This window comes from Oncorhynchus nerka, linkage group LG16, assembly GCF_034236695.1.
Source record: "Oncorhynchus nerka isolate Pitt River linkage group LG16, Oner_Uvic_2.0, whole genome shotgun sequence".
NCBI classification, from domain to species: domain Eukaryota; kingdom Metazoa; phylum Chordata; class Actinopteri; order Salmoniformes; family Salmonidae; genus Oncorhynchus; species Oncorhynchus nerka.
The window spans coordinates 20,953,420-20,967,712 of NC_088411.1; the positions used below are offsets into that span (position 1 = coordinate 20,953,420).

At 43.7% G+C, this 14,293-nt stretch overlaps 1 protein-coding gene across 1 annotated transcript in view; it reads right to left on the reverse strand.

The window, feature by feature from the left end:
• Positions 1–14,071, reverse strand: part of LOC115144594 (heparan sulfate glucosamine 3-O-sulfotransferase 6-like) — a 22,285-nt gene extending 8,214 nt beyond the window's left edge. Inside the window, exon 1 of the mRNA XM_029685639.1 lies at positions 13,242–14,071. Coding sequence (XP_029541499.1) covers positions 13,242–13,747 — 506 coding nt within the window. The 5' untranslated portion in view covers positions 13,748–14,071. The remainder of the gene's footprint in view (positions 1–13,241) is intronic.
• Positions 14,072–14,293: the final 222 nt, after the last annotated feature.

Genomic DNA, 14,293 nt, shown 5'->3' on the forward strand with positions numbered 1-14,293 from the left:
AGGCGTGCATGGCCACGCAGTCATGGGTGAACAGGGAGTACAGGAAAGGGCTGAGAACACACCCTTGTGGGGCCCCAGTGTTGAGGATCAATAAAGTGGAGTGGTTGTTACCTACCCTCACCACCTGGGGGCATTCCGTCAGAAAGTCCAGGACCCAGTTGCACAGGGTGGGGTTGAGAACCAGGGTCTCAAGCTTAATGACGAGTTTTGAGGGTACTATGGTGTTAAATGCTGAGCTGTAGTCGATGAACAACGTTCTTACACAGGTATTCCTCTTGTTCAGATGAGTTAGGGCAATGTGCAGTGTGATTGCGATTGTGTCGTCTGTGGACCTATTGGGGCGGTAAGCAAATTGGAGTGAGTCTAGGGTGTCAGGTAGGGTGGAGGTGATATGTTCTTTGACTAGTCTCTCAAAGCACTTCATGATGGCGGAATTGAGTGCTACTATAGTAGTTTAGCTCAGTTACCTTAGCTTTCTTGGGAACAGGAACAATAGTGGCCCTCTTGAAGCATGTGGGAACAGCAGACTGGGATAGGGATTGATTGAATATGTCCATAAACACACCAGCCAGCTGGTCTGCGCATGCTCTGAGGACGCGGCTAGGGATGCCGTCTGGGCCAGCAGCCTTGCGAGAGTTAACAAGTTCAAATGTTTCACTCACGTTGGCTGCGGTGAAGGAGAGCCCGCAGGTTTTGGTAGCGGGCCATGTCGGTGGCACTGTATATTCCTCAAAGCGAGCAAAGAAGCTGTTTAGTTTGTCTGGGAGCAAGACATTGGGGACCGCGACGGGGCTAGTTTTCTTTTTGTAGTCCGTGATTGACTGTAGACCCTGCCACATACCTCTCGTGTCTGAGCCGTCGAATTACGACTCTACTTTGTCTCTATACTGACGCTTAGCTTGTTTGATTGCCTTGCGGAGGGAATAGCTACACTGTTTGTATTCGGTCATGTTTCCAGTCGCCTTGCCCTGATTAAAAGCAGTGGTTCGCGCTTTCAGTTTTGTGTGAATGCTGCCATCAACCCATGTTTCTGGTTGGGGAAGGTTTTAATAGTCGCCGTGGGTACAACATCACTGATGCACTTGCTAATAAACTCGCTCACCGAATCAGCGTATACATCAATGTTGTTGTTTGACGCTATCCGGAACATATCCCAGTCCACGTGATCGAAGCAATCTTGAAGCGTGGAATCAGATTGGTCGGACCAGAGTTGAACAGACCTGAGCACGGGCGTTTCCTGTTTTAGTTTCTGTCTAACAAAATGGAGTCATGGTCATATTTGCAGAAAGGAGGGCGAGAGAGGGCTTTGTATGCGTCGATGAAGTTAGAGTAACAATGATCCAGGATGTTGCCAGCCCGGGTCGCACATTCGATATGCTGATAAAAAATGTCATATTAGCCTTGTTAAAATCCCCAGTTACAATAAATGCAGCCTTGGGATATGTGGTTTCTAGTTTACATTGAGTCCAATGAAGTTCTTTCAGGGCCGTCGAGGTGTCTGCTTGGTGGGGAATATACACGACTGTGATAATAATCGAAGGGAATTCTCTTGGTAGATAATGCAGTCGGCATTTGATTGTAAGGAATTCTGTAAGGAATTCTAGGTCAGGTGAACAAAAGGACTTGAGTTCCTGTATGTTGTTATGATCACACCACGACTCGTTAATCATAAGGCATACACCCCTGCAATTCTTACCAGAGAGATGTTTGTTTCCTTCGGCGCGATGCGTGAAGAAACCAGGTGGCTGTACCGACTCTGATAACGTATCCTGAGTGAGCCATATTTCCGTGAAGCAGAGAATGTTGCAATCTCTGATGTCTCTCTGGAAGGCAACCCTTGCTTGGATTTCGTTGTCAAGAGACTGGACATTGGCTAGTAGTATACTCGGGAGCGGTGGGTTGATGTGCCCGTCTACGGAGCCTGACCAGAAGATCGCTCCGTCTGCCCCTTCTGCGGCGTCGCTGTTTTGGGTCGCTGGCTGGGATCCAATCCATTGTCCTGGGTGGTGGACCAAACAGAGGATCCGCTTCGGGAATGTCGTATTTCTGGTCATAATGTTGGTAAGTTGACTTTGCTCTTATATCCAATAGTTCCTCCCGGCTGTATGTAATAAGACTTCAGATTTCCTGGGGTAACAGTGTTAGAAATAATACATTAAAAAACGAAATGCTGCATAGTTTCCGAAGAACGCAAAGCGAGGCGGCCATCTCTGTCGGCGATGGAGGTGGATAGCAGGAGGTTGGTGGCACCTTAATTGGGGAGGACGGGCTCGTGGTAATGGCTGGAGCGGAATAGGTGGAATGGTACCAAATTCCATGTGTTTGATGCCATTCCACTTGATCCGTTCCAGCCATTATAATGAGCCGTCCTCCCCTCAGCAGCCTCCACTGCTATACATCATGCTGCATTACTCTTTCCCCAGCGTCTGCTACCGTTACACTATTGGTGAGGGAAAAATAAAACGCCCAAATTTTTCCACGAATTACCTACCTTTTCCAAATGAATTGAAATTACAAGTACACCTCAGAACTCTCTAATGGACTCCAACCATTGGCCATCTGGTGTCTACCCAACTCTAGACCAAACAACTTCCTAAATTGTTAAATGTCCCACTCCTTGTGGTTGTAGCCCATCCTTGACTTGTTTTAACTGAGGAATGGGATTACAGTTGGCAGAACACAGGGCCTGCAGCTGCTGGGAAAGATAGTGTTTGTCATTAAGGGGCCAATCCTGACCCAGTAAATTGTGTGTGTGTTTTTGTGTGTAAGAGAAAGAGAGTCTCTAAAATACACAGCACAACAGAGAGAGAGAGGGAGTCTCTAAAACACACAGCACAACAAAGAGAGAGAGAGTCTCTAAAACACACAGCACAACAGAGAGAGAGAGAGTCTCTAAAACACACAGCACAACAAAGAGAGAGAGAGTCTCTAAAACACACAGCACAACAAAGAGAGAGAGAGTCTCTAAAACACACAGCACAACAGAGAGTCTCTAAAACACACAGAGAGAGAGAGTCTCTAAAACACACAGCACAACAGAGAGAGAGAGAGTCTCTAAAACACACAGCACAACAAGAGAGAGAGAGTCTCTAAAACACACAGCACAACAGAGAGAGAGAGTCTCTAAAACACACAGCACAACAGAGAGAGAGAGAGAGTCTCTAAAACACACAGCACAACAGAGAGAGAGAGTCTCTAAAACACACAGCACAACAGAGAGAGAGAGTCTCTAAAACACACAGCACAACAGAGAGAGAGAGAGAGAGTCTCTAAAACACACAGCACAACAGAGAGAGAGAGAGAGTCTCTAAAACACACAGCACAACAGAGAGAGAGAGGGAGTCTCTAAAACACACAGCACAACAGAGAGAGAGAGTCTCTAAAACACACAGCACAACAGAGAGAGAGAGTCTCTAAAACACACAGCACAACAGAGAGAGAGAGAGAGAGTCTCTAAAACACACAGCACAACAGAGAGAGAGAGAGAGAGTCTCTAAAACACACAGCACAACAGAGAGAGAGAGAGTCTCTAAAACACACAGCACAACAAAGAGAGAGAGAGTCTCTAAAACACACAGCACAACAGAGAGAGAGAGAGTCTCTAAAACACACAGCACAACAGAGAGAGAGAGTCTCTAAAACACACAGCACAACAAAGAGAGAGAGAGTCTCTAAAACACACAGCACAACAGAGAGAGAGAGAGTCTCTAAAACACACAGCACAACAAAGAGAGAGAGAGTCTCTAAAACACACAGCACAACAGAGAGAGAGAGAGTCTCTAAAACACACAGCACAACAGAGAGAGAGAGAGAGTCTCTAAAACACACAGCACAACAGAGAGAGAGAGAGAGAGTCTCTAAAACACACAGCACAACAGAGAGAGAGAGAGAGAGTCTCTAAAACACACAGCACAACAAAGAGAGAGAGAGTCTCTAAAACACACAGCACAACAAAGAGAGAGAGAGTCTCTAAAACACACAGCACAACAGAGAGAGAGAGAGTCTCTAAAACACACAGCACAACAGAGAGAGAGAGAGTCTCTAAAACACACAGCACAACAGATAGAGAGAGAGTCTCTAAAACACACAGCACAACAGAGAGAGAGAGAGTCTCTAAAACACACAGCACAACAGAGAGAGAGAGAGTCTCTAAAACACACAGCACAACAGAGAGAGAGAGTCTCTAAAACACACAGCACAACAGAGAGAGAGAGAGAGTCTCTAAAACACACAGCACAACAGAGAGAGAGAGAGAGAGTCTCTAAAACACACAGCACAACAGAGAGAGAGAGAGTCTCTAAAACACACAGCACAACAGAGAGAGAGAGAGTCTCTAAAACACACAGCACAACAGAGAGAGAGAGAGAGTCTCTAAAACACACAGCACAACAGAGAGAGAGAGAGAGACAGAGAGAGAGAGAGTCTCTAAAACACACAGCACAACAGAGAGAGAGAGAGTCTCTAAAACACACAGCACAACAGAGAGAGAGAGAGAGTCTCTAAAACACACAGCACAACAGAGAGAGAGAGAGTCTCTAAAACACACAGCACAACAGAGAGAGAGAGAGTCTCTAAAACACACAGCACAACAGAGAGAGAGAGAGAGAGTCTCTAAAACACACAGCACAACAGAGAGAGAGAGAGACAGAGAGAGAGAGGGAGAGAGAGAGCGATGTCGGCATATGAGAAAGCATTTATTTGGTTTTCAGATTTCTTTTCTTGAACTTCCTATATAATGTTCACATTCCGAACTGAAAAGGACAGAGTTCTCCTTCAGACAGAGTTCTCATTTTAATCAGTCACATTTCCTCACAATTAAACATAACTATTGTCCAGGAAACCAATTTGTGTTACATTATTAAAGACAACCCATAAAATGTTTCCTTATCTGCTTTTCATAACAAAGAAAGGTGTGTTCCTATGATTCTACTCGCTACTCTCACGCTCTCTCCACTTCACCCTCACCCTTCTGTCCTCCTTACCCTCTCACCCACCCAGCCAGACGGTCAGTCGGTCAGTCAGTTATTAAACAGAGATGGTCAGGCAGGGCAGAAGGCAGAGGCCACGGCTGAGACAACAATACACACTGAGCTGTCAATGATTTACCAGCCTCTCCAGACAGGCTAAAACAGAAGATGGTATGCTGGGTGATGTGGGTAGAGGGTCAACCTAAAGGGTCCTGGGTAAAATTATGCGCCAGACAGCTCCTGGATGAATTATAATCCAATAACTGCCCTTGTTGATAGACTAGAGCAAATAAGCAGACTCTGATTGGGACTGGGCCCTGGTTAAGATAAGTTTCGACAGTTTGAAGTGTAGGGATTCATCCCTTGTGTAACTAAACAGAGCAACTCTGGTGTTGGTGCAAAAACAAAGCTGCCCTTTTCGACTGTCACACTTGTATCATTATCCTACAGTCGCTACAATGACTAGGCCTACTACAGTCTCTGATAACTAAAATGTCATTAGTCCACAAATGTATAATCACAGCTTTACAGAAAACAGAAGACATTTCCCTCTGGTTTTCGGCGCTGACTGGGTGTGTATTATGATTCCAAAGAGGTGTAGTGCTATGTGAGGTTGTTATAGCTGTGACATCCATCTTGCTGTGACAGGGACATGGGAGGATGAGGTCGGGAGGGACGGAGTGGGGGATCATTTTTTACACTCCACCAAACATAAACCCTAATCAGTCACTGTAACCTGGGAGTCGTGTTAGAGACCTGCAGGCTGACAGGAACCCAGGCTACTGGATCAATACTGTCATAGTTCTGTTACTCTATCTGGTTCAAATGGATTCGTTTATAATGAGGGGAAAGAAGGTAGGCTAGTGAAAACATCCCTGGGTTAGTCTTACATTATTATAGTAAATGAGCATCCAAGTAGCCTACATCTGCTAGTTAAAAAATAAACATACCTTTTTGTCACACTGAGCTTAGACATCTCCACAACAATATTAATATACAGTATGTGCGAATGCTGCGGTAATTGGTCAACTGTATAGGGAGCACCGTTTTAACTAAGTCCCTTTGAACTAATATACTGCCATGTAGTTCTATTCACTGAGCAAATGATCACTTAGCTAATCATGTATATAGACCTAATTATCTGGCTATTGAGGACATTGATTTGGAATAGGCAGTCCCTTGTTCTATCACACCAAGAGGGTTGGAAAGGAAGTGCAATGGACTTTTTCATTCGTCCAATACTAAATACTCATATTGTTATCATTTTCACATCTCCTATACATGTCCCTTTATTTCATTAACTATCATCTGATTGGATAGGGCATAACATACGGAAGGTGAAAGATCGTCCAATGACGAGCTGTCAAAATATTGAGTTGGGCGATTAGGTTTTTCTCCAGATTGAAAATCCATCCCGATTGATCAAATCATGTTTGATTATTCAGTTATATTTCCCCCATTTCTTTTTGCATATTGACATCCGTCTTGAAGACATTCCTTTGGTGTCTTGAAAGCATGCCATGCATGTATTGTAGATCTCTCTTTGGCCGTACACCGCCATAGCCTGAAATAATGACACAGACTAGCCGACCAGTGGACCTTGTCAGGGAAACAAAGTCTCCTTTGTTCAGTCCAATTCTATATATTTGATTTATTTCAGAGACACTTTGACCATGAAAGGCCCTCCCAAAATCTTTTCGTTGGGCCAAAGAACTCTCTCTCTCTCTGTCTCTAACACGACTTCAAAACCTTAAAAATGTGCCTGGGAATTCGGCAGTGGAAGAATCCTTTGTGATTGATTTTTTTTAAAGGCAGTTAAGAAATAAGAGCTGGACATTCCTGTCTGCATACTGTGACCAATGCTACACTGAATTATGCAAGAAAATATACTTCTGAAGAACCCTGTCCCCCCAATCCCCACACATTTCAAAGTCTTCACAGTATGTATAGGGTATAAATGTCGGTGGTTGAAGGATCAACGACACCTTGTCAACAAGATTGAATATTCGGCAGTTAAGGAACCTCCCCTGCAGTGCCCTGGTAAAGGTACCAACAGCTGAATCAAAAGGAAACTCTAGTTTAACAGATCAATATTGGAAATTACATCTACAGTATGTCTAATGAATATTCATGGTGTCATGAAAAGGTGTGGTTTAATGGTGGATCGCAGAGTAGAATGGGGAGAGGGAGATGTGACACTTGGATCTCAAACGCTTAGGCTACTTGCACACATGCAATGGAAACACACACACACACACACACACACACACACACACACACACACACACACACACACACACACACACACACACACACACACACACAGAGAGAGAGAGAGAAAGAGTAGAAAGAGCTAAACCCTTTAAACATGTTCTCTCCCACAAAGCCACATAACCATTTCCAAATGCATCGAGAGGCCAACTTTTTTCCACATATAAGCATTTCTTCTAAAACAATTTTCCAAATGCTTCTTTTTAACATGTCCATGTGTTTTATTTGGTAACTAACTGAAGACAGAGGACAGTGTTCCTTTTCAAACTCAAAGCAGTGTAACAATACACTTTGAAATTAAGAGCTCTGTCAAATTACATAATGTTTAAGTGATACTTTCAATGTCCAGTCTAAATGCTTTATGCTGCTGTCTTAAATGTTGCCTGGAGTGGTTCCAGTCCAGATATGAATGTATATCCAATGGGTTTTTACTTAATTCTATGTCAATGTGAATAGCAACACTTTATAAAATTGCCCTTATGCCACAGAGTTACTCTATAACTGATTTGGTAACCAGAATGTTATTGGTCAGCCGCACACATAAAACAGTGATTGAATTGCCTTGAAAGGTCCGATTCTGTTTCCTATCAGTTACTAGTATAGTTACTGTGTAGTTACACAAGTTATTATACAAGACATCACAATCCCTTGTGTAATACCTTGGTTAAAATCAAAGACCCCATCGATTATGATACAAGGCCTTTCACACAAAGGAGAGAAGAGTGGAGGGAGGTGAGAGGGCGGAGCTGGTAATGATAAGGGATTAGACTGACTGATCTGGGTCTCATTACTCCAACACAGCACTACATACTTCGACTTAGATAAGAACCAATAAACCATCACACCCTTAGGCACAGATCTAGGATCAGCTTTCCCTCCCCAAATCCTAACCTTTACCATTAGTGGAAAATACCCAATACTGACTTTAGATCAGAGCCTTGGCTTGGGGCAACTTCACCCTACACTGACAAGCTGGTACTCCAAAACGTGATGTCATCTCTGTTTCCCTGAGCTGTCTGAGCTAATGCCTGACCTGTCATTACAGCAGGCCAATCCACACAGTGTTGACAATGCCTGTCGTCAGATTAGGAAAGACTAAAACCACACTTGTGGGACAGAAGAGAGACTAGAGAGCTGCTGTGCAGCTGCGACAAAGCACTACATGGACTGTGACGGTGTTAAAAGATGTGTTAGAAGGTCACTGGTCTCTCAACACCATCAAAGGCTGTAGCCAGTAACTGTTGTAGTGCCACAATGTAGGCTACTACCTAATCATCTGCCTGGCCTCACAAACTACACCGAATAAAATATATAAACACAAAATGCAACAATTTCCAAGATTTTACTGAGTTACAGTTCATATAAGGAAATCAGTCAATTGAAATAAATTCATTAAACCCTAATCTATGGACTTCACATGACTGGGAATACAGATATGCATCTGTTGGTCACAGACATCTTAATTTAAAAAAGGTAGGGGCGTGGATCCAAAAACAATGCATCGCAACACATCTCCTTCGCGTAGAGTTAATCAGGCTGTTGACTGTGGCCTCTGGAATGTTGTCCCACTCCTCTTCAATGGCTGTGCAAAATTGCTGGATATTGGCGGGAACTTGAACACGCTGTCGTACACGTCGATCTAGAGCAGTGGTTCCCAAACTTTTCATAGTTCGGTACCCCGTGAAACAATCAACCTCCGGGTGTATACCCCCTCTAGCAATTTCGATGAGGCTCTCTTGTTCAGATAGGAAAGGGATAACGAATCCAGTTTTTTGTGTCGCCATTTCAGGAAAGTACCTGCGTAATTGCGCACCTAGCTCACTAAGGTGCTTCGCTATATCACATGTGACATTATCTGTAAGCTTGAGTTCCTCTACACACAAAAAAATCAGACAATGATGGAAAGACCTGTGTGTTGTCCTTGTTAATGCAGACAGAATAGAGCTCTAACTTCTTAGTTGCTGAGAGTCCCTGTAATCCTAGATTCAGATCGTTCAGGCGAGAAAAAACATCACCCAGATAGGCCAGTCGTGTGAGAAACTCGTCATCATGTAAGCAGTCAGACAAGTGAAAATTATGGTCAGTTAAGAAAACTTTAAGCTCGTCTCTCAGTTTAAAAAAAATGTGTCAATACTTTGCCCCTTGAGAACCAGATCACTTCTATGTTGTAAAAGCGTTACATGGTCGCTGACCATATCATTGCATAATGCAGAAAATACACGAGTTCAGGGGTCTTGCTTTAACAAAGTTAACCATTTTCACTGTAGTGTCCAAAACGTCTTTCAAGCTGTCAGGCATTCCCTTGGCAGCAAGAGCCTCTCGGTGGATGCTGCAGTGTACCCAAGTGGTGTCGGGAGCAACTGCTTGCAAGCGTGTTACCACTCCACTATGTCTCCCTGTCATGGCTTTTGCGCCATCAGTACAGATACCAACACATCTTGACCACAAAGTCCATTTGATGTCACAAAGCTGTCCAGTACTTTAAAAATATCCTCTCGTGTTGTCCTTGTTTCCAGAGGTTTGCAGAAGAGGATGTCTTCCTTAATTGACCCCCCATAAACATAACAGACACATACCATGAGCTGTGCCAGGCCCACCAAATCTGTTGACTCATCCAGCTGTAATGCATATAATTCACTGGCTATAATTCACTTTCGAAACATCTCCTGCCATGTGACTGATGCATCATGAAACAGTGATGTTTGATGAAGACATTGCCTGTATAGTTTTTTGGGCCTTTTCCACCAGGATTGTCCCAGGCATATTCGCGACAGCAGGAAAAATGAGGTACTCTACAATAGTATGGGGATTGCCTGTCCTAGCCACTCAGAAGCTCATGATATGAAACGCTTCTGACAGGCCGCCTGATAGGCCGCCCCCAGGTGGTGAGGGTAGGTAGCAACACATCTGCCATGCTGATCCTCAACACTGGAGCTCCCCAGGGGTGCGTGCTCAGTCCCCTCCTGTACTCACTGTTCACCCACGACTGCATGGCCAGGCACGACTCCAACACCATCATCACCGACAACGATGAGACAGCCTATAGGGAGGAGGTCAGAGACCTGTCTGGGTGGTGCCAGAATAACAACCTATCCCTCAATGGAACCAAGACTAAGGAGATGATTGTGGACTACAGGAAAAGGAGCACCGAGCACATCCCCATTCTCATCGACAGGGCTGTAGTGGAGCAGGTTGAGAGCTTCAAATTCCTTGGTGTCCACATCAACAACAAACTAGATTGGTCCAAACACACCAATACAGTCGTACGGCCCAGTGTATCCGGTGCCTCTGCCCAGTCCAGAGCCTCCAGCAACGATGGTGCTCAGTCCGGAGCCTCCAGCAACGAGGATGCCCAGTCCAGAGCCTGTCACACCCTGACCTTAGAGATCCCTTTATGCCTCTATTTTGTTTTGGTCAGGGCGTGAGTTGGGGTGGGCATTCTATGTTTTGCGTTTCTATGATTTTCTATTTCTATGTTTTGCCGGGTATGGTTCTCAATCAGGGACAGCTGTCTATCGTTGTCTCTGATTGGGAACCATACTTAGGCTGCCTTTTTTCCCACCTGTCTTTGTGGGAAGTTGACTTTCTTTATGGCACTTAACTTTAAGCTTCACGGTTTTGTTTTGTAGTGTGTATTGTTTTGTTCTGCGTCTTTTCTTAATTAAAGAACATGTACGCTAACCACACTGCACCTTGGTCCGCTCCTTTCAACAGCCGTGACAGTGTAAGTCCCCGGCTACTAGGAGTGCCGCCTCTGGGTGAACGTTTTCTTGTTTGCTTATGATACAGCTCATTCAATGTTGTCTTAGTGCCAGCCTCTGACTGTGGTGTTATGTAAACAGCTCCGAAAAATACAGATGAAAACTCTCTAGGTAGATAGTGTAGTCAACAGCTTGTCATGACATACTCTACATCAGTCAAGCAATAGCTTGAGACTTCCTTAGATATTGTGCACCAGCTTTTATTTACAAAAATGCATAGTCTGCAGCCCCTTGTCTTACCAGACGCCATTGTTCTATCCTGCCGGTGCAGTGTATAACCAGCCAGCTGTATGTTGATAGTGTCAAGCATTAGATATTACAGTTTTGAATGTCCCATTGGTACTGTAGTTTAATCTTCCTCATAGGTCATCTATTTTATTGTCCAAAGATTGCACATTTGCTAGCAGAATGGAAGGAAGTGGGGGTTTATTCGATCGCCTGTGAATTCTCAGAAGGCCTGCCGACCCATTTTTCTCTGCCTCCTCTTCAAGCAAATCATGGGGATCTGGGCCTGTTCCCGAGAAAGCAGTATATCAATTGCGTCAGGCTCATTAGACTCGTTAAAGGAAAAAAAGGATTCTGCCAGTCCATGGTGAGTAATCGCAGTCCTGATGTCCAGAAGTTATTTTCAGTCATAAGAGATGGTAGTGGCAACATTATGTACAAACTAAGTTAAAAAATGAGTTACAAACAACGCAAATAAATGAACAAAAAAACACAATTGGTTGGGGGAACGTAAAACGTTCTTCTCCGGCTTCTTCTCACCAGGTCAAGACCCAGGTGAGGACGAAGAGCTCGCAGATGAGCTTCCCTGAGACGGCTTCTGATAGTTTGTGCAGCAACTCTTTGGTTGTGCAAACCTACAGTTGCATCAACTATCTGGGTGGCTGGTCTTAGACGATCACACTTGTGAAGAAGTAGGATGTGGATGTCCTGGTCTGGCGGGATTGCACGTGGTCTGCGGTTGTGAGGTACTGCCAAATTCTCTAAAACAACGTTGGAGGCGGCTTATGGCAGAGAAATTAACATTCAATTCTCTGGCAGCAGCTCTGGTAGACATCACAATTGCATACTCTCTCAAAACTTGAAATATCTGTGGCATTGTGTTGTGACAAAACTGCACATTTTATAGTGGCCTTTTATTGTCCCCAGCACAAGGTGCACCTGTGTAATGATTATGCTGTTTAATCAGCTTCTTGATATGCCACACCTGTCAGGTGGATGGATTCTCTTGGCAAAGGAGAAATGCTCACTAACAGGGATGTAAACAAAGTTGTGCACAAAATTTGAGAGAAATAAGCTTTTTGTGCGTATGGAACATGAAACATGGGACCAACATTTATATGTTGTGTTTTATATTTTTGTTCAATATATAGTAATTAAAGTGAAAAACAGTACAGTCAGGTAACTTGCATTAGACATATGTTACACTGCCAAAGCTTAGGAAGAGTACTGTACATCATTATAGGCATTTTTCTGCGTAATCCTTAGTAAAACAATAATAGGTGTATGCTTGGAGGCTTTCATCCCTCCATTGATGCTGTTTCCATTTGTACCCAACGTCTGCAATATTCATGAACAGACTGTATTGATTTCTCCCTCTTCTTGGCTCTGTGTCACATCCTTATGTGCTCTCCTGCCTTCTTCCTAACCAGGTGATATGGGTGACATGTGAGGGCTCCCCAGGGACACACACAGGGACAAACACTTAGAAATGCAGCACATCACGTCAACAAAGAGCATTTTATTGGCAGGGGACTGAATACCCCGTCGAACCAAGGGGCTCTGAGAGAGGATCCTTATTTGGCGTTAGGGGATATTAATGAAGTGACACTGAAGTAAGCAGGGGAAGATAGGAGCCTGTTCAGGAGAGTTGATCAATTACAAAAATAAGGCACCAAAATATACACCTGATATACAGTAAATCCACAGAATATTGTTATCTTTTGGTGGCTGTGATGACAGGCAGTTTCATACAATATTTTGGGGTGAATTATAACTAAATTATGACTTAAATTATGACCAAGCACCTATGTCACAGTGCAATAACATGATTTTACCTGGCTATCAGGTAATCGGCATTGACTGATTCAAGTGAAATATTAGGCTATTTATTATAGAAAATCATATCTCTTTCCATTTTTTGGCCATGTTCAATATGTTTTCACTGCTACTGTAAATTAAAGCATACAAGAAAAAACAGATTTAATTCAAATTCAAAACAGCCCTTACTCTCCCTTACCTGTACCATTCCAATCCGTTATCATAGAACCTGTCGAAGAAGTGGGGTTCGGCGCCCACAGCTCTGACATCCGGGTGAATGCGCAGAAACTCCAGAAGCGCGCGCGTGCCTCCTTTCTTTACTCCGATGATGATTGCCTGAGGAAAAGTTTTACTACCGAAGTTATTGGCTATAGAGATGTTGTTATCCGGTCGTAGTTCGTTATCATTGCCCTGCATGAGTGAGTCAACACTGTCAAAGCCGGGGAGTTCGCGAACAACCGAGCCGGGAGAACTGTTCTTGTGCGGGTCGAGCTTTTGTTGCTTCAGTTCATCATTTAGGCCTAAGATTTTGTTGATAAAAGTTGTCTGTTGTTCGTATACAGGTCTTGGTAAGGATTCGCAGTACCCAGAGAGACAGTAAAATAAGTAAGTGAAAATGATGATCATGGTAAGGAAGACGGAAAGTTTGGACTGCGCCTTCAGGTGTCCAAAGTTGAACACAGCTCTCCATTTGCTACATCCCATGAGTCGCTATACTGAGCAGGAGGGTAACACGCAGAAAACATGCCTTTTTAAATTAGATAAGTTCAATGCGTTTTAAAATAAAGATTAGGCCTGGTCTTTCTTTATAAAGTTACCCATAAAAACATCGTTCTTGATGAAGTCGTGCCATTACGCACTTTAAAAAAATCCATGAATATGTTTGATCATCCACTTCATAACACATAACTCTAGTTTAAATCAATATTTGTAGGCCTAACTGTGTCAATGTCAACTTGTCCAAAGTGCACAGTGCTCAGAGAAACGTAGTTTGTCCCCTCTTGCTCCCTGCTCCTCTCCCTTGGCTCGCGCGAACCTTCTGGCCCCCATCACCAGACTACAGACACACCCCTTTCCTTCTGGGTGTGAATCCACGCCCTGTTGGTCAAATTCCCTCCTTTACATTTTCAGCCATGATTCTGAAAATAACACGAATAACTGGCACACTGAGATAAATCACAAATAATAATGTGATTGAATAGCTTTTTAAATTACTATGTAGGCTAATTCAAGAATATATAGGTATCTTCC